This window comes from Pristis pectinata, chromosome X, assembly GCF_009764475.1.
Source record: "Pristis pectinata isolate sPriPec2 chromosome X, sPriPec2.1.pri, whole genome shotgun sequence".
Taxonomy (NCBI): Eukaryota; Metazoa; Chordata; class Chondrichthyes; order Rhinopristiformes; family Pristidae; genus Pristis; species Pristis pectinata.
This window is the reverse complement of record NC_067450.1, coordinates 8,881,582-8,908,940: the sequence shown is the minus strand read 5'-3', so window position 1 is coordinate 8,908,940 and position 27,359 is coordinate 8,881,582. Positions and strand designations below refer to the sequence as shown.

The 27,359-nt window shown below is 46.2% G+C and overlaps 1 protein-coding gene across 1 annotated transcript in view; it reads left to right on the top strand.

Moving 5' to 3' along the window:
* cd63 (CD63 molecule) overlaps positions 1-16,823 on the top strand; it is a 48,233-nt gene extending 31,410 nt beyond the window's left edge. Inside the window, exons 3-8 of the mRNA XM_052009549.1 lie at positions 7,281-7,469; positions 8,317-8,391; positions 9,001-9,093; positions 10,715-10,846; positions 12,780-12,863; positions 14,612-16,823. Coding sequence (XP_051865509.1) covers positions 7,281-7,469; positions 8,317-8,391; positions 9,001-9,093; positions 10,715-10,846; positions 12,780-12,863; positions 14,612-14,677 — 639 coding nt within the window. The 3' untranslated portion in view covers positions 14,678-16,823. The remainder of the gene's footprint in view (positions 1-7,280; positions 7,470-8,316; positions 8,392-9,000; positions 9,094-10,714; positions 10,847-12,779; positions 12,864-14,611) is intronic.
* Positions 16,824-27,359: the final 10,536 nt, after the last annotated feature.

The following is a 27,359-nucleotide window of genomic DNA, read 5'->3' as shown; positions in this document are numbered from 1 at the left end:
CCCCAGATGAACCAGAAGATGGCGCGGGTGATTCCCAAGCCAGAGGAGTGAGGAACAGACCACACATGCACGAAGTACAGCAGCCCTGAGAGCGCCTATCACCTGATGACCAAGTTCTTCCCAGTTATCGATAGGGAGCGCCGTTCCCACAGTCCCAGTTTCTGCTTCACCTTCCCAATCTGCTCCCGCCAACTTTTGTTGCACGCCCCAGCCCCTCTGAACCAGATCCCAGCACCTTCAGATAGTCAGGCCTAACGGTGAAGGGGACGATGGATCGGTCGGGCTAGTTGCCATAGAGCATGGCCTCACTCTTCGCGTGATTGACTCTGGCCCCTGATGCCAACTCAAACTGGTCGCAGATGCTGATCAATCTGCGACTGACCTCTGGTCCGAGCAGGAGACGGTGACGTCGTCCGTGTACAGGGAGGGTTTTCGCCTGGGTGACCTCACTGCCTGGCAATGTCACCCCTCTGATGCCCTCGTCCTTCCTGATGGACTCAGCAAAGGGTTCTATACAGCACACGAACAAGACTGGAGAGAGGGCAGCCCTGCCTGACTCCAGACACCCAATGCTTATCTTATTGCACGAAGTGCACCTTGCCTCAACTTCCCAGTGGGTGGAACTATTCTACAGGGCAAAAGGGAAACCCTTTAAACTATGGTGGTACCACCTCCCCAGCTTGCATGATTGAGTTGTGCTGCATGGGTGACAGGTACATTCAGAGGCTGAGCTGTAAGTTGTCGTCATCCTTTCTCATTGAAGCATCCAAGAGAACCATACAGCGCAAAACAGGCCCTTCGGCCCACCATGTTGTGCCGTCCATCAAACCACCCTCACGCTATCTAACCCTTTCCTCCCGCATATCCCTCTATCTCACATTCCTCCATATGCCTATCCGACAAACTCTTGAACCTGTCCAATGTGTCTGCTTCCACAGAGAATAGACCTTTGGGGAAAACCAAATTCCTCTACCAACCACCTCCTGTAGTTCAACACTCCTCCAATGAAAATCCAAGCCAACACCCTTTTTATTATTATATAAATGTGGGCAGTTTTCCCACATCTTGGGAACCACTTTTTAAAGGCAGGTGTTGATGAAATTTCCCATTGCATTTGTACCAGCACTGTCTGAGGATCAGTAGGTATTGAGCACAGTCCCTTCAAGAGCGCACAGAAGCCCAATGTAAACAGCAGAAGCTGCATGACACCTCCACAAAGTGTCTGCCTGCCCTGTCACAAAATCTGCAGTCTCACATCGGCCCCGTTAGCTACCTCCAAACCCAAGTGTAAGCAAGTCATCCCTGACCGCAAGAGACTGCCTGAAAAGAGATGCTCCCCCGATCCTGCACAGGACCTTTTTCTGAAGGAGCTGCCTTGTTTGAAGTCCCAGTGTATTTTTGAGACAATGCTTCTAAAGGCTTTAATCAATCCTGAAATGGCTGTGTGCTAGAAAAATCCCAAACTAGATGGTATGTTTTTAAATGGCCCTTTTACTTGATGTGGTTTAACAGCACTCTTCAATCCCATTGGCTGTCAATAGTTATGTTTGAAATGTGACCTTTTTGATGTAGAATGTCCCTTGGCAAGTGCCTCCCTCAGGAGGGGGAGTAAATGGGTTCTTGTGCATGATCACAAGGCAGAAGTTCTAGGTTCTGAATACGGTGCCAGATGTACACTCCCGATTATCCCACTGGCTCCAGGAACAACTGGGACAGTGTTGGGGAAGCGAGTCCTTCTTTTCTACTGGCTTGTTACAACTGTCTTAGCACAGTTTGAATAAAATTGACTGGTCCAGTGCTGCAAAGTTGGATTGAATGCCTTTTCTACCTTCCAACTTAAATTAAGTTGGAATTCAGTCTTCTGTCCATTTGATGTTTCCAAGCAAAGGCATTTCTCTCTCCTTTTTCCACCCATCTTCCCCCCCCCCCCCCCCCCCCCAAATGATCTGCAGATATTTCCCCTCCCTTGTAACACTCCAGGAGGAGGCCATCAGATCTCTTGGCGCAACCTCATTGCCTCACTTCCCTGTACCTCTGCAACTTCTCTCTTGTATGCTTATCAACTCCCCCTCATGATTTTTACCATTAACCAACCCTAAGGGGTAATGTACAGTGGCCTGTTCACCTTGCAAATCTTTAGGATGTGGGAGGAAATTAGAGTACCTGGGAGAAACCCATGCAGTCACAGAACATGCAAACTCCACACGTACAGCACCAGCAGTTGCGATTGGCTCCAGTCACTGTGCTGCCCTAAACCCGCGGCCTTGTCTCTTTCAGATCAGTGTTTTTCACCATTCTGTTTTTTGTCCAAAGTGGATGATCACAGCAACTCACAGCGAAACACAAACTGCCAGAGGAATTGAGTGGGTCAGGCAGTGTCTGTGGAGGAAGTGGACAGTTGACGTCTTGGGTCGATGTCCTTCATCTGAAACGTCGACTGTCCACTTCCCTCTGCAGATGCTGCCTGACCCACTCGCTTCCTGAGTGGCTCTTCCTCTTCAGATTCTAGTTTCTACGGTCTCCAGTATCTCCACTTTCTCATTTACAGCCTTGCTATTACCTAATGATCCCATTTAAGACTGCATGCAATGCTCTGTCTTTGTCATTGGTGTACAATATGTGAGTAGTTACATCCACAGCAAGAGACCCCCCCCCCCCGGAATGTCTTGGCAATTGTGAGTACCTATGCCCCTGTTCTGTGTTGCTCAGCCAGTACTCTAACCAGCTCAATATGTTTGCCTTCAATTCTAAGTGTCTTCTGGGAATCCATATTAATAACCATCTGTAAAGATTTCCCTGTCTTCTGTTAAGCAGCAACCACCCCCACTAGTTTGGCAGGCATGACCCAGCTTCCATGTTGGCACTCTGTTTATTGCTCGCTCCTAGACTTCAGTAATGGTCTGACGTCTATTGAGGAAACGGGTCCTGGTTCTCCAATGTTCTTGTGATGCTGGAGGAGGCCATTCAGCTTGTCTGTGCTGGCCCATTGCTTTTTTTCTTGCCTCCAGCCCTGATGGGGAAACTGGAACACTGCCAATCTTTTCTGGGTGTCCTAATCTTCCAAAGTTTCACTCATTCCCTTTAAAACCCTGGGACGGAAATCATCTAGTTTTATAATGTTTTTGGACTGTTTCACGTGTGTTTTTAAGATTGTTGACTTTTGCGTATCAAAGGTTAGTGTTGGAAAGTGGTACTGAAGTAAAGATCTTCTGTGATATTGAGTGGCATGAGGGGCTGAATGGCCTCCTACAGTACTGAGTCTGTTCTTTAGCTCAGCACGTTTCTCAGACATCCAGCATGTTATCTCTCTACTGGGATCACTGTACCTCCATTGCTTCCTTATTTTGCAGTAGTCAATTCCTGACCAAGTACAAATAAGGAAGCAATGGATGTTGCTTCCTTGGTTTGGTTTTGATATTATTGTTACTCTTGTTCTTTGTATTCCATCTGGTTACTGGGTAACTTTTTTTTACCTGAGTCATGGAGACATACAGCACAGAAAAGGGCCCTTCAGCCCACCAGATCCATGCTGACCATCAACCACCCATTTTGCATCAATCCTACATTAATCCAATTTTTATTCTCTTCCCATTGCTTTCCTCCTCCTCCCCCCCCCCCGGGGATTCTACCCCTTTCCCATACACCTTGGGGCAAGTTACGGTGGTCAGTTGACCTACAACCAGAACATCTGTGATGTGGGAGGTAACCCATGCAGTCACAGGGAGGACATGCAAACTCCACACAGATGGGACCAGAGGCTGGGATTGAACCCAGAGCTGTGAGGTGGGACTGGCTGCACCACTGCTGCTCCTTTTTCCCTTCCTGCTTGTTCTCTAACTCCAGTCATCCGTGGCATATCGGCAAGTCTAACTTATTGACAAATAAACAGTTCCCCCTTCAAACTGGCATGGTGTTTTAAATGCTTCCCACTAGTCTGTCGTTGTGTCCGTCTTGCTGTGAGCAGGCTGTTACTTTGTGGAGATTGCCCTTGGGAACAGAAGAAACCAGATCAGGAGTAGGCCATTTCGCTGCCTTTATGCCTGCTCTACCACTTGTCAAGATCATATCCCCCATATCCCTTGAATCCTTCAACTTCCAGAAATCCAACAATCAAATTGAGTGAATTCAATGAGTGGGCCTTTTTTTTTCTCTCTCTCCTCCCAGCCCTATGGGGTAGAGAAATCCAAAGATAACCCCCCCCATCTGTGTGAAGAAACTCCTTGTCAGTTGAATTGGCCTATCGCTTTGTGCTGAAACTATAACCCCTGGTGCAGACCCCTTGACCTGGGGGAATTGTCTTCCTTTCACCACCACCCAATCTGCTTGATCCCCGCGCACAATTAACTTTGTTCCAAATTCAGGTACAGGCCAAGTCTGTTCAATCTCTTCAGTGGCAGGTTTGCCATACTCCAGAATCAGTCTAGTGAAACTCTGCCCTCTCACTAATGCAAGTATGTTCTCTTTTGGGTAGAGACCCAGACCTGCCAACAGTACTCCAGGTGCAATCTCGAGGCCCTGCGCTATTGCAGTCAGACATCTTTACTCTTGCACTTGATTCCTTTTCAGGCCAATGTGCTATTTACCTTCCCAGTTTTCACAGCTGTGTTCTGGCTTTGTAATTTGTGTACAAGCACGCCCAAGTTCTTCTTGACACCACCCATGCTATAGGGAAGATGCGACTAAGCTGGAGAGGATGTCGCAAGGATTCACGAGGATGTTGCAAGGACTCGAGAGCTTGAGTTACAAGGAAAGACCAGATGGGCAGGGACTAACCTCCCTGGAACGAAGGAGGCTGAGGGGTGACCTGGAGGTTTATAAAATCTTGAGGGTCAGAGATGAGATGAATGGTCAGGATATGGAAGTCTAAAAGTAAGGGGTATAGATTTAGGGTGTGAGGCGAAAGGTTTAAAGAAGACCCGAGGCTCACGTTTTTCTATGCAGCCTGAGTATATGGAACGAGCTGCCAGAGGAAGTGGCAGAGGTGGGTACAATTACAACATTTAACACATTTGGACAGGTACGTGGATAGGAAAGGTTTGGAGGGAAATGTCCCAAACGCAGGCAAATGGGACTAGCTCAGGAAGGCACTTCAATCAGCATTGACAAAGGGCCTGTTACTGTGCCGTATAACTCTGACCTAATCTCTCTCTTTTTAAAATGTTAATTGTTTTGTACACCAAAGTGGATAACTTTTACATTTTTCCCCACTTGTATTTCTTCTGCCGTCTAACAAAGCAGTAGCGGTTTCTGTGTGATGGGGCTGTTGGAGGAAACTGCTTTTGCTCTTGTGTATTGCCAGTAGTTAACTTGTGGCAAGTGGACACCCTAACCTGTGCTAGAATGTCTCTGCCTGCTCTAGTGGCTCGGCTGGGAAACGAGAATGAACTGTTTCTTAGCCTTTTGCTGCCTGCTTCAACATCTCGGCTGTTTTGCCTGTGGGTTGGGGTGGGGAGGTGGAGAGAGAGTGGGAATGGGTGACGGCCTGGATTCCCAGTAATAGTTGAGTCACTACCTGCTGCACGGGTGCAGATGGAGTTCGTCCTTGCTCTTTCCCCCACCCTCCACTGCTGTACGCGCGCACAACTCTCCCCTTGAGCCAAGTGACCCACTCTGGGTGCACAAGATAGGCACGGTAGACTGCCAGCAGTGGTTTCAGCCACCAGTGCCCCATCACAAACTCTTCAGTGCTTAGAGACTTGTAATTGTATACCACAAACATTCTGTAGATGCTGCACTAGATTTTGGGGAGGGTGTGTGTGTTCCAAATAAGTAATTTACATAATAAGTGGGTGTCCCAGGCTGGAAATTTGAGATGATAATCAGAACACTCACCAGGTCTGGCAGCATCTGTGAAAATGTTTCAGTTTTCAAGCTGAAGTGTTAATGTTCTATTTCCACAGATACTGTCTGACCTGCTGGGCATATCCTACAGCCCCTCATTTTGCAACTGACATTCTTTTTTTTTGCCCACGTTCTCACCAACTACCTGTATTTCGTAGCTTTTATGGTCAAAGGACCATGTTTTCTCTGCCCAATTGTCCCCATTAACCTAATTTACTTTGTGTACAACTTGTCCTCATGGCAACTGTGTGGTTTTGCCCTACAGAGAGAATTCTTTTTGTCCTTTTCCATCTCTCTCTGCAACTTGGTGCTAACTTCTCTTCCCAGTTTGACCTGAAGCATTAATGGTTTTTCTCGCTCCGCAAATGCTGCTTGACCTGAGTGTTTCCAGCATTTTAATTTAATCCCAGACTAGAACTGGAATGCTGAGACCTTCTCCAAGGAGAACCCAGCTGTCCTTGCTCCTAGGACAACTTAGAGGCCACCCTCACCAGGGGGTTGTTGTCAGGGAATTTAATCCCCTTGCCCAAGGAGCAGAAATTGCATTAGGGTGCCACCCAGATTCATATCCAGGGTAAAGTAAAATGGCCTGGATGTGGTGTCAATTTTTTTTCTTCTGGGGGAAGAGTAGGGTAAGTCCCACTTCTGGTTGTGTAACACTAAAAGTGTTGTACAATTGAATTGCTGCACAAATCTATTGATACTTCCTGTAGAAGGTTCAAATGTATGTGTAAAAGTTGGACTGGTGTTCCTTACCAGTTGACAGGGCCATGGATAATCTGCTTCCCACTTTCTAGACCAATTCCCAGCCTGGGTTCTAGAAATTGAAAGATCTCCTCTTCCTTGAATCAACACCTGGGCAGCCACAGTCCCCCGAGGGAGAGAATCCCAAACATTCCCAAACCAAGTGAAGAACTACCAAATGAGCCTGGTAGTAAAGCATTATAATGTGAGTTGTAGTTCAAAGTAGTGCCTCCCAAGGGAATGAAGATAATTGGGGAAAATCCTCAATACTTTCCCAGTGGGTGAGGTTCTTTGCCCAAGGATACATTCAAGGTTTGTTTGCTGCTCAAAAAAAACAACTATGATTTTTTGTTTCTTTGTGTGTGGTATTGAGTGTGGCTGTTTTGCCTCCTGTGCAGCAAGTACTTGCTGTCAGGTGACTGAAGTCCAATGCAACATTCCACAGGCAGATGTTCCGTGAATGACTTGTCTGATGTATTGCAGAAGTTGTCATGACAAATGTTACACACTTGAGTATCATTGTATCCTGGCCTTTGAAAATATTTCTAAATCCACTCACTGATGTTTTAGTTGCTATAAACCACCTTTTCTGCAACACATTTTCTGATGTGTTACTTTGTGGTTCAGTACCTCCATTCTTTTCTCTTTTAAAATCCTGAAAATCCATGTTAATTTTTTTCCCCCTCTTGTTCCAGATCTCAGGCATTGCACTCATTGTGATTGGTATTCTGGTCCAGACCAAGCTGAATGGCACGCTGCACATCACCAGTGTCGCTGCCTCTGGAGCTCCCATTGTCATCATTGTGGTTGGAGTGATCATCAACTTCGTTGCCTTCTTTGGTTGCTGTGGTGCCTGGAATGAGAATTACTGCATGATAACCACGGTAAGAGACCTGTCTGGGCTGCTATTTTTAAGGTAGCAGTAGATGAATTCTTGATGAGCAATGGGTTAAAGGTTACTGGGGGTGGCCAGGAAGAGTTGAAGTTGCAGACAGACTGGCCATGGTCTTATTGAATGGCAGAGTAAGTTTGAGGGGCAGAGTGGCCTACTTCTAATTTTTGTTTGTTTTGCAGTGGAAGAGGTTGTCTATCGATACACGTGTTTAGCTCTAGAAGAGCTGGTACAGTACTTAATGTGCTTGTACTGTCAGAACAATCCTATAAACATGTTGCATTTCCCCCCAGACTTTTTTTCCTCCTGCCCCCACCTCACCCCCCCCAATATTTAAGTTGGAGGCCAGGACTGCTAAGCTGCTAGAATATGATGGGCTGTAGTTGCTAAGGTGACTGGTTATGGAGAGAGCCTTGTACTCACTTAGCCCAGCCAGCAATGAATCTTGGTAATGCCACCTTTTGTACTGCCTTACAATATAGAAGGCAGCAGTTCAGCCTATCGAGTCTCAGTGTCGTTCTGCATCGTCACTGGTCTCATATGGGATTGTTCACCCATTGGTTGACTGCTCACTGCTGGTTACGTGGAATCTTCAGTGGGCTTGCAAATATTTCTTCCCCTTCCACCATCCACTCAGTAAATAGTTTGAAATGTAAGGGATTATTTCTGCAATGTCTCCAAGGAGCTTGGTGGTCCAATTTTTTTAAAATGGTAACAAATTGCCTCTGGATTGTGAAGAGTTCTGCAGTAAAAAATTCCCCACCTCCTGATGGGGAATGTGATATGGTAATTGTACTTCTCTCCCAACTTAAGTCATGAAACTTTATCTTCCCTTCCAGTTTGCAGTTCTTCTCGTCCTCATCTTTCTTGTGGAAATTGCTGCTGCCATTGCTGGTTACGTTTTCAAGGACCAAGTGAGTACCTTGTCCCATCCCTGGGGAAGGTTGCACATAGGTGCATGCTTTTGTTGGCTGAAATGGAGTTTAGTACAGTTTTCTCATTCATGGTAAAATTTGACCATCTCCCAACTCTTGTGCAAAGATTTTATGGGGGAATGGCTTTTTAATAGACCAAGGTGAGAGGGTTCAAAGGCACATACAGCATTTTGTAAGAACGGTATACTTTTTCCACACTTCAATGATTTTTGAGTGTTCCAGAACGAGGCAAAATGGGGCTGAAGGTCAAAAACTGCAGATGCTGGAAATCTGAAACTCAGAAAAAGCTGGAAATGCTCTGCAGGTCAGGCAGCCTCCGGAAGGAGAAAGGGTCTGGGACTTGAAATGTTAACCCTTTCTCCTTCAGTGTTTCCAGCATTAGTTCTTGGTGATCGGTGAAGTTTGTTGCTGCCTCTTAGTTCTTGGGCATCTTGAGTAATGAGAGCACAACATGAGGTGGTTGGCCATATGGGCATTGAACCCCCATGTAGTATCCATCACAGCTTCCTAAGATTTGACATCAATTTGTGTCATTGAGTTCTGAATTGGTTGTTTTTTTCAATTTTTGTTCTTGTCTCCACCTGACAGATTCGAGATGCCTTTGAGAAGTCGTTTAATGAAACCATGGCGAATTACAACCAGTCGGCCCCTAATGCCAACATTGACAAATTGCAGGAACAGGTGAGTGTGCCTCTGAGGAGCCTTTGACTGCAAGTTTCATCAACCAGGGTCATTGGTGACACATTTAAAGGGGACATTCCTTTTTTTTTATTAGTGGAAAAGAAACAGTAATACCCATCCTGAGGATTTTTCTTATGTGGCATTGTAGTTTGTACTCTATTTAAACCCTAGTGAAAACTTCCTAGCATTTCTAGGAGAGCACTTTTAAAACCTTCTTTACTCTTAAATTAAGACCCAACTTGGAGTGAGCACTGACCATGATATAGTAACCAAGTATTTGTATTATTGGTCTACGCTACTGATCTGGAGATGCGGGTTTGAATCCCACATTTCGACAGAAGTGAAATTTTGAGTGATTTATTATGGACACTGGCTGTGAACTACTGGAGGGTGTTTTTTGAAAAAAGCTGGTTCAATGATGTCCTTGCCTGGTCAGGCCTGTGTGATTCCAGATTTGCCAATGTGGCTGATTCTTAAGTGGACATTGAAATAGCCCAAAAACCATTCACTTGAAAGGCAATTAGGGATGGGCAATAAATGCTGGCCTTCTCGATAGATTATTTAAATAAAATCTTGCTCACTAAGTGCATCGGATGTGACCCACCGCCAGACTTGAACAGCTTCTATCCTGCTGCTATCAAACTCGTGAATAGACCTCTCGTATGCCAAAGATGAACACTATCTACAATTCCCGCTGCCTCAAAAGCGGTCAATGTAATTAAGGGCCCCTCCCACCCCAGTCATTCTCCCTTTTAAGATGGATATCTTTTAGTCACATGTACATCGAAACAGTGAAATGCATCTTTTCTGTAGAGTGTTCTGGGGACAGCCTGCAAGTGTTGCCACGCTTCCGGCACCAAAATAGCATGCCCACAACTTCCTAACCTGTACATCTTTGGAATGTGGGAGGAAACCCACTCAGACACATGGGAGAACGTACAAACTCCTTACGGACAGCTGGAATTGAACCTGGGTCGCTGGCGCTGTAATAGCGTTACACTAATGACTACGCTACCGTGCCTCCCCCTTTCCATCAGGCAGAAGATACAAAAATTTGAACATGCACCACCAGGCTCAGACAGCTTCTATCCCACTGTTATCAGACTCTTGAACAGACCTCTCGTACACTAAAATTGAACTCTTAATCTCCCAATCTGCCTCTTCATGGCCCTTGCAATTTATTTACCTGCACTGCACTTTCTCTGTAGCTGCAACACTATTCTGCTTTCTGTTTACTTTTTACTCCCTCAATGTATGTGGCATGATCCATCTGGATGGCATGCAAAAAAGCTTATGTCTACCAAGATGCAGTGAAGATAATAAACTTGAGGTAATTTTTTTTTGTATTTTTGAAGTGTTTCCAGCAGTCCCTCCAAATCTTTGCAAAAACAGACTACTTGTAAATGCGCATTGTAATTCAAATGAGCAAGCTCCAATACTGGGAACCCAGTGGTTTGGTCTAATAATCCTAAGGGGTTCAGATCTCACTGTGAGCTCTTACTAACTAGGCTAGTTGTACAAAGTTAGCACTCTTGTCCCTGTTTCTTATCGTGTTCGTGGTGTCCGACCTGCGTATAGCCCACGTTGACTTCAATCTGTTTCATTCCTTTTTGTTCTGCAGTTTGACTGCTGTGGTAGTGCCAGCTATCGTGACTGGTTCCCGCAATTGAACAACAACGTGCCAGATTCTTGTTGTAAGCATGTTTCTCCAGGGTGTGGCAAGAATACTAGTTCTACTAACATATACCACCGGGTAGGTAATGGTTCATCCCTCTCTTCGCACATTGAAAGCTGGAGTGTAGGCATCCACCAGATGGTACAGAAGGGTGGAGCCTTTGAGTGAGCCCCTACCCCAAATGAATAGAGCTTGCAACTTCACAAGCTGAGAGGAAATGGTGGGGAAACCTTACCTTGGATTGTTGCTTTCACCATCTCTGACCTGCTCTGCTTCACGTTGCTGGGGGTGAGGGAAGCCTTCGTGCTGTGCCTCTGGTTCCACATGAACCTGTGGGGTACAGTGGCACTCCTATATATGGGAATGCTATAACTGAGTTTCGAGCCCACCCGGTCAACTTGGGGATGTTTAACTTTCACCTGTAAGTCTGGTATCGAGAAGCCAACTGAAGCTATTGGATTGTCATTGACAACCAATGGCTTCACTAACTTGTAGAAAAGGAGCCACCTCTCTTTGTCAAAGGCTTTGACTGGGACAGTTTGAGCCCTCTGGAGTGTTTTAATAAACCACGTATGCAGGAGTGGCCAAGGAATACTAGCAGTGCCTGCATCATGCAAGGTTTAAGTTGAGCAAGTTACATAGGCCCCTTGATGGGCATACTCTTGTGATCGGCAAAGGTAGAGGATAGGAGGCTGCTTTCCCTGTGGGTGGGGTGCCCTCCAGCAGGTTCCAGGACTCCTGGTTTTGGATCAGGGGTTAGTGGTGGGATGGCAACTTTTCACTTTGTACATTAATGATCTGGATGAAGGAACTGACAGCATTGTGGCCAAGTTTGCAGATGATACCAAGACAGGTGGAGGGGCAGGTAGTGTTGAGGAAGCAGGGAGTCTGCAGAAGGACTTGGACAGGTTGGGAGAATGGGCAAAGAAGTGGCAGATGGAATACAGCGTAGGGAAGTGTGGGGTTATGTACTTCATTAGGAAGAATAATGGTGCTGACTTTTTTTTAAATGGGGAGAGAATTCAGAAATCAGAGGTGCAGAGGCACCTAGTGCACTATTCCCTAAAGGTTAACTTGCAGGTTGAGTCAGTAGTAAGGAAGGCAAATGCAATGTTAGCATTCATTTCAAGAGGACTGGAATATGAAAGCAAGAATGTAATGCTGAGGCTTTATAAGGCTTTGGTCAGGCTACATTTGGAGTATTGTGAGCAGTTTTGGGGCCCCATATCTAAGGAAAGTTGTGCTGGCCCTGGAGAGGGTCCAGAGGAGGTTCGCAAGAATGACCCCAGGAATGAGAGGGTTAACATAGGAGCATTTGATGGCTCAGGGCCTATACTCGATGGAGTTCGGAGGGGTTGGGGGGGAGTGGTGAGTTAGAATCTCATTGAAACCTACTGGATACTGAAAGGCCTGGATAGAGTGGATGTGGAGAGGAGCGTCTAGAATCAGAATAAAGGGATGTCCCTTTTTTAAAATGAGATGAGTAATTTCTTTAACCAGCAGATGGTGAATTTCTGGAATTCATTGCCAGAGAGGGTGGTGGAGGCCAAGTCATTGGGTGTATTTAAGGCAGAGATTGATAGGTTCTCAATTGATAAGGGGGTTAATGGTTATGGGGTGGTGGGAGAATGGGGCTTTTTAAAAAAAAACGCCATGATTGAATGGTGGAGCACACTTGATGGGCTGAATGGCCTGATTCTGCTCCTATATCTTATGGATGGGACCTAGCCTAAAATGGTGCAGCATGTTGAGTTGGCTCTTCCAGAGTCCTTATCCCTTTGAGGTCCTGATCAGCACCAGGTTTATGCCACCATTGCAGGAGTTCCCCAATACCAGCAATGCGCCTGCCCTTTCACCTGGGCTATTTTGGGCTCTGCTTTCGGGTTGGGGAATCTTTAAAACTCTCCACGTATGGACTAAGTTTTGTGGGTCTCATGATTTGCTTAATCTCCATCCTTTGTAGCTTTCGTGCATTTTTGCCTGTCAGTAAGTTATTTTTTTTTAAATATAGGGTTGTGTGCAGCTTATTAATGATTGGCTTAAAAACAACATTGTGATCGTGGCAGGTGTGGCTCTTGGGATTGCCTTATTCCAGGTAAGAACAAAAATTCTTCCATGTGACAGCCTAAGTGATAAATGGCGATGTCAAACGTGACAGCCAGCACTATAGTGTTATCGACCTGCTGTGGCTGTTTTCAGTCAGTGAATCCTTTTTCCTTTTGCTGGGCCCGTCTCTCCGGATCGGCTTGGCTTGTTAAGAGTAGCACAGGATCCAGCCAATGGAAACATCCTTTGTTCTGCTGTTGTAGTTATCTGCTTCCTGTAAACTGCTGGGTTGAGTGCCAAACTGAGCATTGGGAAGGGAACAAGAAGTTGGAGGAACTCAGTAGGTCGGGCAGCATCTGTGGAGAGAAATGGGCAGTCAGCTCGACCCTTCGTCAGCACTGAAGGATAGAGGGGAGATGGCCAGTGTAAAGGGGTGGGGCAAGAACTGGCAAGTGATGGATGGATCTAGATGAGGGGTGATTGGTAAGAGGGGGGGAAAGTAGAAATAGTGACAGAAGCTGGGAGGGACTGTCTTCTGTGCAGTCAAATTGTAATCCTGTTAGCCAATGGATATATGGGCTTCATAAATGGATCAAGAGGGAGCTTCCTCCTTGCATTTGGATTGAGTGGCCTCAATGGTTAGGGCCACTTTCCAGGCTGTTTAGTTGCATGTTTTTGGATTGTTTATTCACACTTTCCTCCCTGGGCAGAGCATTGCTAATGACGAGTAGAAGTTGTCCTGAGAAATACTCCGGACACTGGGTCTGTTTCCACAGAATTGGAAAAGGCCAAAGTTTTTGGTTAATTCTGAAGTCTTTCCTGGAGTGTTTAAGAGGTCCCGACTTGGTGAGGAGGAATGGCAGGAGGTGACTGGTGATGGAATGAATGCCACACTGAGCAGCTAAGAGGATTGAATCTGGTTTATGAAAATTGCATAGAGGTGATTGGCAGAAGCAGTGGGATTAGTTTGATTCCTCCTGCAAAGAGCTAGCAGGGATCAAATGGGCTGGATAGACTGCAAGCTAAAGGCCAGCTGCTGTTGTAATGGTCAAGCTCCAGGAGAGGTGGTTACCCAGTGGTTGACCATGGTGATGACATTTACCAGTGGTACTGGGAGATGAAGCATTGACAAGAAATAAACTCTTTATCAAGAGACTTTGATCTCCTGTGGCTATACACCAATTCATAATATGCACTCTACCTTCAGTCAGGGTGTGACGTAGGCAAAAAAAAATTGTGCAAGACTGTCGGCAAGGTGCGAGGACTGGGGTGGGCAGTGAAGCTTGTGTTGTGTAGGACCTGTTGAGCCAGAACAGTCTCCTAAAGCATTCTTTCAGGCTATGAGTGATAAGGTCAAGGCCAGCAGTTATTACCACCACAAGGGCAATGAGCCACTTTGACTGCTGTAGGGGAGATACTTCCAGGGTTTATACCCAACAATTATATTTCCAAGTCAGACTGTTAGTGACTTGGAGTCTGCAGGCGATGGTGCTGGCACGCACCTGCTGCTCTTGTCCTCTGTGCTAGAGGTTGCAGGTTCAGTCATTCCTAATCATTGAGTTGCCTTGATGACTTTTTCCAGAGGGCCCTTTTTTTTGATCTAATATTGCAGTGATGGGAATTTGATCCAAGCACATTGCTGCCACCTTGATGAATACAAAGCATCTACCACTGGTAGACACTCTATTTGCAATTGAATGTCAAGAGATCTCAAAACAATTGCATAAATGGCCAGTTAATTAGATTTTAGTGTAAATCTTGTTGAATGTCACTTTACCACTGTTTTCTCCTTTTCAGCTCATTGGAATCATCTTTGCATGTGTGCTGATGAAGGGCATTAAGAGTGGCTATGAAGTAATGTAGTCTTCATCTCAACCACCAATGTTCATTGGATACTTTTTGTTTGTATTGTTTTTTGCCACAACGGTGAACGTTGATCACAATGAATATTCTTTTGTTAAAAGAAAATGAATGTCTGTGCCTTTCTCCTTCATTACTTTTGACATTTTAAACATGAGCACTAAAATGTAACCAAGGTGACCCAGCAAATGCCACTCATTTTCTACCCCCTACCCTAAGCTTGTCTCTGAAAAGACTGCAAATGTCTGGTATGGTCAAAAGGATTTTTTTCCATAAAAGAGATCGTTATGTGCAGAGGGTGTTTTAGTTTGTTGGGAGTTAGTCAAACTGGACTGGGAGTCATGATTTGCGATGGAGTTTCTCCCACATTTCAAGGGGAACTTTCTGATTAAATGGTTGCCAGCATGTTTTCTGTTGCTCACCAGCCTCTGCAATCATCAGGCAACACTCCACTAACGTGTTTGGTCAAGAGGCCACAGCTCTTTAAGCAGCACTGTCTGCAAATTGTGCTGTTTGCCTTCCCTAGATAGTGTGCATTTCACCCTTCTATTAAGGGGGGTGGAGTTCTTAAAAGGTTTTGTTCTAAAGAAGGTGTTAATGGTTTGTAATACCACTCCCTGTCCACTTAACCTTGCAATTTTAAGCAACTAGATGACTCCCAGTAGAGAGGGTGCAGATCACTGGGAGTGATTTCCTTTCCCGAGCCAAGATGATCGAGAATTCTGCTTCCATTTGTGATGTGCTCTTGACCCAGTTATTGAACTGTGCCTCAACTCATTGGAGATGGTTTACAGTTCCACTTGATCAAAGTTCTCTTCAGGGAAAACTAGTTGAGTGTCCTGTTTGTACATTTCCAAAACTCATGTTGGTTTTAAAATTTCTACATCAGATACCTTTTTTTGTATATTGGACCCTTTTGCCTTGTTATCTGGGTAGCTAGCCATTTTTGGCCAAGTACATCTCTAATATCCAGGGTGCAGAACCCTGGTACTAATGTCTCTCTTCTTGTGCTGTTCCCCCTTCCCTATTTTGTCCCCCCCCCCCCCCCCCAAACTTGCAGCAAACAGCCTGGTAGGATGAAGGCCATGGTAACTTTTTTTCCATCTTGATCAAAGGCTTCTGCCTGCAGTCTTTTCGGCCTCCAGGGTGAAAGATTTGCTCTGGGTTTTGGAACATTGGTTTGTCATCTAATAGCTTGTGGAATGGGAGTGTGGGAGCTCTCCTGCAGATCAATCTGTACACCTGCTGATGGGCAGGCCTTCAACACCTTGTTCCACTTTCATCTCCCACCCCTGAACTTCAGCCTATGACTTCACTCAATTGAATTTTTGTCAAAGGTGATTTTGGAAGGCAGGCAAAGACGTTTATTAAAATGCTTTTTTTTGGACCAGACTTTAGTTGGGCTGCTGCAATAGGGTGTTTGCTGTCTCCACAGCGTGTGGAGGACATGTCTTTATATATTTAGGGGGAATAATGGGGCCTGCCACATCACTTCCTGAAGCTTGAGTGTGGAATGCCAATTGTGCATTTGTCACTATGCCTTGCCCTGCCACACCACAGCACTACCTGACTTGGCCAAGCTGGTGCATTCAGTTGGTGTCAGTAGCTGCTTCTCTTCAAATCAGATCTTGAAAGCTTTTGAGAAACTGCACCCAACACCACACCCTTTGCATTCTGTTTGTACTGCAGTTATTTGGGAAGGAATAGGAGCCCTTGTACATTGAGCAGGGGTGGAGAAGGGTGCAGTTTGTTTCCTAACCCCACCTCCCCCAAAAAACATTTTTAAACAAAAAAGCCCTGTCCTTTTTTTTAAAAAGAAAAGGCCATTCCAATTTCATCGCTGCTCCCCCCCCACCCACCCACAGAAATATGGGTGAAGCCTATCCAAGGGGTAGTCTCTTCCCACCCCCTCCCCAAACCCAGAACTATGCCTGCAAGCAACAACTGCTCCAGCTTTCTGACCAATCTTAGAGAAGAGGGTTGGGGGATCCTTTGATAGAATTCTAAATTTGATGTATTTCTTTTCCAGTCTGTCAGCATGGGAATGTGACCGCATGCTATTTTCAATATGGCTCCTTGTATATTCAAGTGTCAAGAGATTTTGATGTTCTGTATGTGGCAAAATAAACATTTTCTAGGTTGTATGCCATGCCTGTAATGTATCTTGTTTTATTTGACCTCTGCTCATGGCATTGTCTATTTTGTGGTTATCTGCTGGGTTGTAAACAAACATCCAGGCTATTGATGGGATGAGTTTGAATCCCATGACAGTATCTGGGGAGTTTGGGTCAAAATGCTGTAAATGGTGGTGATGCAAACCAATCTGGTACCTCCCTTGTCTGATCTATGTAACTCCATACCCACTCAACATGGCTAACTTTTAATAGGTCTTAATGGCCCACAGGCCATTTTTTTTTAGAATTTATAGTAATTTTTGTCTTTGCACTGTAGTGCTGCCACAAAACAAATCTCATGTCATAAGTTGGTGACAAGTCTTACTGTGATTCCTTCAGGGCAGGTGGGAATGGGCCATCAGTGCCAGCCTAGCCAGTGGTGCCCTCACTGATATGGCGGCTACTCCAATAACCTTTCATCTCCAACAATGGCTTAGTTTTGTTTCAATGGATTTGGGGTGATGAGGGAGAATGTTTAATCTGTTCCCGAGTGTTTTAGTTACTACTTTTGACATTATTTAGGAAACCATCTGCCAATTGAGATTCAATAATGAATGAAATAACTGGCTTATTGGGGTTGGCTGAGGAACAAATGTTGGCCAAGCATCAGGAAAACACAATGCATCTTTTAGCACTCACTTAAGTAGGAGTTTAGTGCTTAAATGTTTTGATGCAAAGTTGTCAACACAGCTGTGAAAATTGATGCCCCTTTCCCATCAACCAGGGAGTGAAGTTGTAATGTGGATCTGTAACAACCTGACTGTGGTGTTAGTTTGTGAAAGGCAAGTGGTAGGTGAACTCTGGATGCTTTCTTTATTTGTTCCCTTTTTACACTGGTATGAAACAAATCCTCAGCCCTACCTTGTGACTCCATGTAACAAGGATAAGGCCAGCAATGAGGCATAGCTTCAGGGTAGTAAGTGTCCATGTGCTGTGAATTGACTAACCAAGTCTTCAATACTTGACTCTCCCCAGCATGCCTCTGCTTTCCAACTTGACACCCACGTGATGATTGTTACAGCTTCTTGGCCCACTAGGCACCAATATTGTTTGAGTGCCAACTTTGGAACCCCACTTATGGGTTGCCGTGTAAGGAAAATGACCTGGACGTAAGATCAAAGGAGTTGACCTTCCAAGAATGCACAGCAGTGAAACTATAGGGAAATAGTTGTGGGGTGTGGTAGTACCTCCTGTATTCATATTTAACTCATTTGTGTATATCACAAGGATCCCAGCGCCAAAACTTGTGTATGTCAGACTTCCGATCAGAAAAGCAAACTCCACATCACCCTCTGCCTCCTATTACCAAGCCAACTTTGGATCTGATTTGCCAACTTGCCTTGGATTCCATGGGCTTTATTTTTTATATATCAAGTTTAAAGCAAAATGAAATGCATTTTTCCTTGCCCTGGTACTCTTCATTGTGTCTCTTCCTGCTAGCCCCTCCTCAAACTCCAGAGCCTCCTATGTTCTGGTTCCACAGATATAATGTCCTCCACAGGTCATGGGCTGTGACCCTGACCTAACTGTATATATCAGGAAATAAGCAGGAACTCTAATCTGGAGTGATTTCTGCTTGTATCCCAATCAAAGTCTGACCCAATGCTGTTGTAATGTGCTCAGGCGGAGTGAATTGGTGCAGCCCACCTCTTCTATGATGAGACTGAACAGCGTGTGATGGTTTTCCATCCAAGCCCCCGTTAGCCCTGAGTCTCTCTAGCTTCCAGGACCCAACTAGGCAATTCCAGTCTGGTACCAAATGGTTCAGTGCCTTAAGGCACTAGTTGGATTTTATATGCCCAATACTGGGTGATATTTCTACTGGTTTACAATGTCTACACTGTACTTCACCCAGCCACGTTGGTAGCTGTGGTAGGGGCACACAGCTGGGCCTCTGCAGGGGTTCTTGCCGTACTGTGGGGGAGGGACTTATTCTTCCAATGACCCTAGGAGCCATGACATCTGGAGTTTATGCTCCTAGAAGGGCCACCCATGGTGGGAAGGTCAAGGTAGGAGTTCTAGACACAGCAGGTGGAGAAAGGCTGTAGCCTCGGTCACTGTGGTCAGCCAAGGCACTGGATCCAGTCATCAACTGCCAAGGTCGAGTGGACCTGAATGCTGATGGGAGTCCCTGTGCTTAGCACGGGCTTCTGATGAATTCATGTGCCCTGTGGCAATGGAGGATGGGGGGCAGGGCTGTGCTACTGGGAGGTCCTCAGTCGAAGATCTGCACGTAGGCAGCATGTGGGTGTGTGATGTTGTCAGGCACCTCTGGCATCTGACTCGCCGAGTCTGGCAGACTTCACCCTCCCTTCTGACGGACCACAGCTGGGATTTAAGGGTGGAGTCAGAGGGTTTTGCAGGCTGCATCCTTGGCTGAGCAGATCCAGTATGGAAACCAGGGGCTAGAGCTGCTACCTCTCAGCTTTAGAGATCCGTGTTCAGTCCTGACCTCCGGCGCTGTCTGTGTGTGGAGTTTGCATGTTCTCCCTGTGACCATGTGGGTTTCCCCAGGGTTTCCTCCAACAGCCTCAAGACGTGTGGGTCGGTGGGTTATTTGGCTGCTGTAAACTGTCCCTGGTGTGTGGGTGAGGGGTAGGATCTGGGGGGAGTTGATGGGAATGTGGGGAGCATGGGTTACAGGGAAATAAGTGGGAGAATGGGACTGATGGGATTGCTCTGAGAGCCAGCATTTACTCAATGGGCTGAATAGCCTCTCATGTAGTAAGAAAACATTGGAAATGTCAGTAGTCCCAGATCATACAACTAGCTCCTACATTGCATCAGTTTTTAATGTGGTTCCTATGTGTTAGCGAGTTGCCAATTAATTAAACTGCTCAGTGCTGGCCAACTATTGGTCCGTGCCCTAATTTTATGTTAATAACGGACAGTTTTGGGCTGGCTTCCAGAGAAGAAACCTGACTGAGTTATTTTTCACACTCCTATTGTATTCTCAATGCATTAGCCTAGGGTCCGGGAATAATTTGAGGGCATGGCAGCTCCAATCGCCAGCATTTGTGTAGCGCCACTAGCAAAGCCTGAGCCTGTCGGGGCCCTTCACAGAGCGTAGTCAGACAAAACTTTGGCACCCGAGGAGACACCAGAATTGAAGACTGAAAGCTTAGGGAGGGAACTCCAGAACTTAGACCCTGGCAGCTGAAGGCATAGCCACCACTGGTGGACCAGTGGAGAGCAGGAATGCTGAAGCAGGCAAGGATTGAAGGGAGTGGGCAGGGGTCTCAGGGAGCTGTGAGGCTGGAGGAGCTTGTGAACGTGCTGCCCTCAAATGAACATCCACATCACACTAGATGTTGAGAGATTGCTTGCACACAATATGTGTGGCACCAATGGTCACCCTGTTCACCGGGAGTTGATGTAAGGCTTCATTATACAATGATCACCAAGGAAATAAAGTCATAGAGTCACACAGCACAAAAACAGGCCCTTCAGCCTACCGTGTGCATGCCAACCATCAAGTACCCACCTGTGCTAAGCCCATTTACCAGCACTTGGTCTGTGGCCTTCTCTGCCTTGGTGATTGAAGTGCTCGTCTAAACATTCGTTAAGTGTTGTGAGAGTCTCTGCCTCCACCACCCCTCAGGCAGTGCATTCCAGATTCCAACCACCCTCTGGGGGAAAAGATTCCTCCTCAGATCCCCTCTAAATGTACTTAGCTGCAAAAAACGAATTTTCATGGCATTTATACCCTGTGTATGTATACCCATGACAATAAACTTGAACTAAACCTCTTACCCTAAACCTATGCCCTCTGACTATAGACACTTCCATACCAACGTAGAAATCTACCAGTCAGGGAACTTTCATGGTATTACTTGAGGCTGTCTTTTTCAGATTTTCCTTCAGCCTTTCTCTCTTCATCTCCCAGAGGCACAAGGTCACGACGTGGCAAAGAGCTGCCTGTGTCGTCTACCCTCTGGTACCTCAATGGCTATCCACTTCTGGGAAAGATAAGCAATCAAAACAGAAGGTGCTGGAAACACTCAGCAGGTCAGGCAGCATCTGTGGAGAGAGAAACAGGTCAAAGACCCTTCGTCAGAACTGGGACCCTGAGAAAATGAGTGTGTTTTAAGTTGCAGAGGTGCAGGGTGGGGGGGACAAGGATGTGACAGGATGGAGATTGAGGTTGTCCAGGTGACACTGTGCTTTCACAGCCGTCACGTTAACAGATGGATCAGGGCAGTAAGGGAGGGAGGGAAAAAACAGAAGGACATGTTGGAACTGAGAGACAGGATGGCAGCTGCTGGAAATCTGGGACAAAAGAGAATGCTGGAAATACCCGGCAGGTCAGGCAGCATCTGTGGAGAGAGAAAAACTGAGTTAAAGTGGATGGTCTTACATCGGAACTGGCTGGTTCTGACACACAGCAGTGAAAACTGGTTGTCTGAAATTGTTGAATTTGATACAGAGTCCCAAGGGCTGCAACACACTGAGACGGAAGATGAGGTGACGTTCGTCGAGCTTACATCAGAACAGTGTCAGACGCCATAGGCAGAGGTCAGAGTGGGGGTAGGATGTCACCTTAATTGGGGAAGAATTTGTCTGCTGGTTTTGCATTGCTACATTGTGAGGATCTGAAGGAAGATCCTTCCCCCAGCCATTCCCACCCTCCCACCCTCCCCTCCCCGGTAGTGAAATCAGCAGTGAACACATTTCTGATTTTGCAATGAAGTTTTCCTGAGGGACCTCATCATGAACACATCCACAATGTAGCTAAAAATGGATCTGGCAAGTCAATGGATCGGTGTGGTGTGGTGGGGGCTACTTCACTATCTCTATGTTGTTAATTCCAAGTAACCAGATGTTCCAGCCCAGTTGCTTCTGTCACTGTTACAAATGCAGGCAGGGCAACCTGTTAATATAGTGCAGACACAAGCCTGCTGCGGGTGAGTTAAATGTCCATGGGCAGCCATCAATCTGTGTCATACGATGCTGCCAGATGTGAGATGGAAGCTCAGAATCCAGCAGCAGTAATGGACTGCCTGGTCCACTCCCAGTGCACACACAGCTTGGTCACTTATTATTCCTGAGGCAAACAACTTTGTCAATTGAACCCTTTAATGTTGAGTGGATGCACCTCCCAGTGAGACTGATAGTTTGCCAAATACCATTTATTATAGCATGTGATCTATTATTCATAGACTAAATTAGACAGCCAAGAACACATCATTACTGTGATTGGTTTTGTTCTTTAATTTCACATAAGTAATACAGTTGTAAAGTTTGTGTATAAAATAAGCTATAACTTGGGTATTGGAGTTGTCTTATTGAATCTAGCTGGAATAGAGGGACATTAAAATTTTGTTGTAAGGGAACTCTCGATACCTTAGCCACTGTCTGTGTCTCAGTAAAGGTTTTGCAGGGTGAGGCAGCATTGATTATCTATTGCGCCCATTCAGATAGTAGTATGACTGGCTCCCAGCTGGGCTTCCATCGGAAGGGCTACACGGGGCACTTGAGAGCTGAAATAGCGTCATCCAGGACCCCTGCTCCATTAGTTACGCACTGAGAAATGAACAGTGATCTTCACAGTGGAACAGCTGGGCAGTATTTATTGTCTGGGGTCCCCCAGGAAGGGTGAGCACTGGGGAGACACAGATTAGCATCCCCCCTGGTTGGGTATAGCAATGGGTGCAATAGAGAATCAGTGCTACATCACCATGCCAAATCTTTACTGGGATACAGACCTTGCACTGACCCCTTGGCTAAGGTATTGAGATTTCCCTTACAACAAGATTTCTCTGTCCTTCTATTCCATGCAGATTTAACAAGATAACTCCAATACGCATGTCATAACTTATTTTATACACAAACATTTCACTTGTGTTATTGAAATGAATAATACACAGCCCAGCGCGTCACGGAAACCAGCCTCCCCTCCTTGGACTCTGTCTTTACCTCTCGCTGCCTTGGTAAAGCAGCCAGCATAATCAAAGACCCCACCCACCCGGGACATTCTCTCTTCTCCCCCCCTCCTATCAGGCAGTAGGTACGGGAGCCTGAGGGCACATACCACCAGGCTCAAGGACAGCTTCTATCCCACGGTGATAAGACTATTGAACGGTTCCCTTATACGATGAGATGGAGTCTGACCTCACGATCTACCTTGTTGTGACCTTGCACCTTATTGTCTACCTGCACTGCACTTTCTCTGTAGCTGTGACACTACTCTGTGCTGTTATTGTTTTTACCTGTACTACATCAATGCACTCTGTACTAACTCAATGTAACTGCACTGTGTAATGAATTGATCTGTATGATCGGTATGCAAGACAAGTTTTTCACTGTACCTCGGTGTAAATGACAATAATAAACCAATACCAATAACAGTACATTATTTTTTGCATTACTGATGTGAAATCAAAGAACATAAACCAATTCAAGTAATGATGTAATGATACACACACCTGCCTGACCTGTGACGTCACACGTTTTGTCTGGCAGTTCTTGCCCTCCCTTCCAAGTCCAGACACCCCCTCTTTCCCTGTCAGAAATGTTACAGCCAATATGCACAAACTGCCACAACCACAAGATCAGGAAATGTATTCATTCAGAAATGTGAATGTGCACTAAAATATTGGCCGGATCACCAGGGAGACCTTTGAAGTAATGCCCTGGAATTCCTCACGTGCACCTGAGCCTCAGATTAACTTCTCATCTGAAAGCAGCAGCTCTGACAGTACAGCCTTCCTCAGTGTTGCACTAAGATCAGCCTGCTCAAGTCTCTGGAAGTGAGACCCATAACCTCAGCACCACTGACTGAGTCACAGCAGACAGCAGAGGAGAGCATGGGAGGGGATTTGTTTCTTGCAGGTAGCTGGAGGATGAAGCTGGCTTCTCATTTGGCCCGATCCCACTGCATCTAACAGATGTCCACCAACGAGGCCAAGTCTGGCAGTGACTCGAACGTTGTTCCTTTGAGTGGAAAGTAAGTCCTTATCTGATTGAAGCACTCAAGATGATTGAAGGAATTGATGGGTAGGTAGAGAGAAACAAAATACACTGGTGGGGCTGTGGAGAGAGTGCAGTCCAGAACAAGAAGTTATCTCCTCAAAGTTAAAGCCTGGAAGCACACTTTCACACAATGGGAGGGGAATTCTGAAACTTTCTGCCAAAAGTACTTGGGGACAATTGGAAACTTCAAATTGGAGAGACATTTTTGTTGTGGCAGGGCACTGAGGCAGATTAATAAGGTTGAGTTACAATTGGATCATGACCTGACTGAATGGCAAGACAGGCTTAAGGGGCAGAATTGCCTATTCCTTCCAGATGTTCCTCACCAATTCTATCTGGCTGGAGACAGGAGTTGCCAGCAGCACCAAACCATGATCATTCCTGACTCCACATCAGGGATGGGGGACGGGAGGAGAGCTGCCAGGTGTCGTTTTGACATCATCTGCCAGGAAAATTTGCCTCCGGCCCTATGAGGCAATGTCGTTGAGCAGAAATTAGGGGATTTCTTACATGCCTCAGGCTTCTTCAATGTCTATGGGCCGTATTCCAGAAAGCCAGGACCCTGGGGGAAGCTATAGGTTGGAGATATGTGGTAACAGTGACCTCGCAATCACGATACACTGGACAGGCTTGTTCGGACCAGCTGGACACTCCCAGCTTGTCCATTTTCCAGTGTTCCCTCTCCGGTGTTTTCTGTTTCGGTTTTCCAGTCGGCAGCTGCTTTGATTTGTACTGCCTCTGTGTGTGTGTGTGTCTGTGTGTGTGTGTGTGTGTGTGTGTGTGTGTGTCTGTGTGTGTGTGTGTGTGTCTGTGTGTGTGTGTGTGTGTGTGTGTGTGTGTGTGTGTGTCTGTGTGTGTGTGTGTGTGTCTGTGTGTGTCTGTGTGTGTGTGTGTCTGTGTGTGTGTGTGTGTGTCTGTGTGTCTGTGTGTGTGTGTGTGTGTCTGTGTCTGTGTCTGTGTGTGTGTGTGTCTGTGTGTGTGTGTGTCTGTGTCTGTGTGTGTGTGTCTGTGTCTGTGTCTGTGTCTGTGTGTGTGTGTGTGTGTGTCTGTGTCTGTGTGTGTGTGTGTGTCTGTGTGTGTGTGTGTCTGTGTGTGTGTGTCTGTGTCTGTGTGTGTGTCTGTGTGTGTGTGTCTGTGTGTGTGTGTGTGTCTGTGTGTGTGTGTGTGTGTGTCTGTGTCTGTGTGTGTGTGTGTGTCTGTGTCTGTGTCTGTGTGTGTGTGTGTGTGTGTGTCTGTGTGTGTGTGTCTGTGTGTGTGTGTGTGTGTGTGTCTGTGTGTGTGTGTGTGTGTGTGTGTGTGTGTGTGTGTGTGTGTGTGTGTCTGTGTGTGTGTGTGTGCAGGAAGACAAGTCCTGTCCGCAATAACTCAAAGCAAACAGATTAGAGGGAGCAGCCTGAATTGTTAAACACTCTGCTTCCTTTGGAATCAGCCAAATTACAGAGCTCAGTCTGAAATGCTCCAAAGTGGGATATGACCACCTCCTCAGCTGCATTTCCACAAGTTGAAAATTAGTAACTATTTCAAACTCTTCCTTGAATGTTGACGAATGCATATTTTTAGCCCTGACGTTGCAAAACTAAATCTGAGTAAACAAAAGAACTCCAAGGAATGATGGTTGCAGGCAGAATGGGTGAGTCACTCTGCTGTTGGCAAGGATGAAATGAGGGCATTAACAAGGTTGACGCAATGAGTAGGGTAAAGACGTGCGGGTCGGTGGGTTAATTGGCTGCTGTAAATTGCCCCTGGTGTGTGGGTGAGGGGTAGAATCTGGGGGTAGTTGTGGGGAACGTGGGGAGAATAAAATGGCTGCACCTAACGACATTGCAAATGTGTGCATGCATTGTACATATGTCACACATTAACATAGGCTACACTTTTACAGATTTAACCTATTCACAAGTTTTGTGAGTCTCAAGTACTGTTGCAAGATCTGGCAGGAATCCAGCAGAGTCCCATCCCATCCCTGGGAATGATCCCAGTTCTGCAGTGGTTTCAAGTTTCCTTCCACTTTTTCTTTGACTTGCTGAATCTATCTGCATCAACCTTTAGCCCAAAGTAAACCACGTCCTTTTGTACAAATGTACATTTCCTTTGTTTGAACTTGACATTGTGTTCATGTTGCTACCTGAACACTTGTGATAATCAAAGAATTTTTTCTTGGGTACTTGTGGCTATTAGTGTTTCATCTTGATTGCATAGATACCTTGTGGTACCTTCAAGGTGAGGCAAAGGCACGCGTGCGCCTCCTCCAACCTCGTCCACTGCATTAGGTGCTCTCGATGTGGCCTCCTCTATATCAGCGAGACCGAGAGCAGACTGGGCGACTGTTCTGCGAAACACCTGAGCTCTGTCCGTAATGGCCGTCCCGAGCTCCCGGTGGCAGCCACTTCAATTCCCCTTCCCATTCCCCTGTCCACCCACAGCCTCCTCCACTGCCAGGGTGAGGCCAAAGGCAAACAAGAACAGCCCCTCATACTCCACCTGGGTATTCTACAACCCAATGGTATGAACATTAAATTCAACTTTGACTTTGATTTTCAACGTTCCACTTTCAGGTAACCTGCTCCCCCTCTGTCCCCTCTTCTGATCTCCCCAGATTCTCCCAACTCACCCTCCTCCCCCCCACTAGCCCCAGCTTCCTATCACCCACACACTTAACCTACTGGGTCTCCAGTCTCCTATCCTCTCCTCTAACAACGCCAGCGACCCGGGTTCAATTCCCGCTGCTGTCTGTAAGGAGCTTGTACGTTCTCCCCGTGTCTGCGTGGGTTTCCTCCGGGTGCTCCGGTTTCCTCCCACATTCCAAAGTCATACGGGTTAGGAGCTGAGGGCATGCTATGTTGGCGCCAGAAGCGTGGCGACACTTGTGGGCTGCCCCTCAGCACATTCTCAGTAACGCAAAAAGATGCATTTCGCTGTGTGTTTTGATGTACACGTGACAAATAAATAAATATCTTTCTTTATATCTTTATTTTCTGCTCCTTGTGGTACCTTGTCCACTGTAGCTCCAAATATCTTTGCTGGTGATCTCACACTATGAAGTAGCTTTGTGTAGGATTACCGGCCCTTATGTCACATATTGCTGAGGCTCTTTGTCGCCATTCAACTGAGCACATGTACGTGAGGGATGTGGATTGGTGAAAACTTTGCATCCTGCGACCCTGTACCATAGGCAGTGGGGAGTACAGGTCATCACCTGCCTGGTTCCATGTGACCTTCTGGTCATCACACAGTTGCAGCTTTATAAAACTCTAGCTAGGCCGCATCTGGAGAATTGCATTCAATTCTGGTCATCCTATTACAGGAAGGATGTGGGGGCTTTGGAGAGGGTGCAGGTTCACCAGGATGCTGCCTGGATTAGAGGGCATGCGCTATGAAGAGAGGATGGACAAACTTGGGTTGTTTTCTCTGGAGCAGCGGAGGCTGAGGGGAGACCTGATAGGGGTTTATAGGATTATGAGAGGCATAGACAGAGTAGACAGCCGGTATCTTTTCCTCAGGGTTGAAATGTCTAACACTAGAGGGCACACATTTAAGGT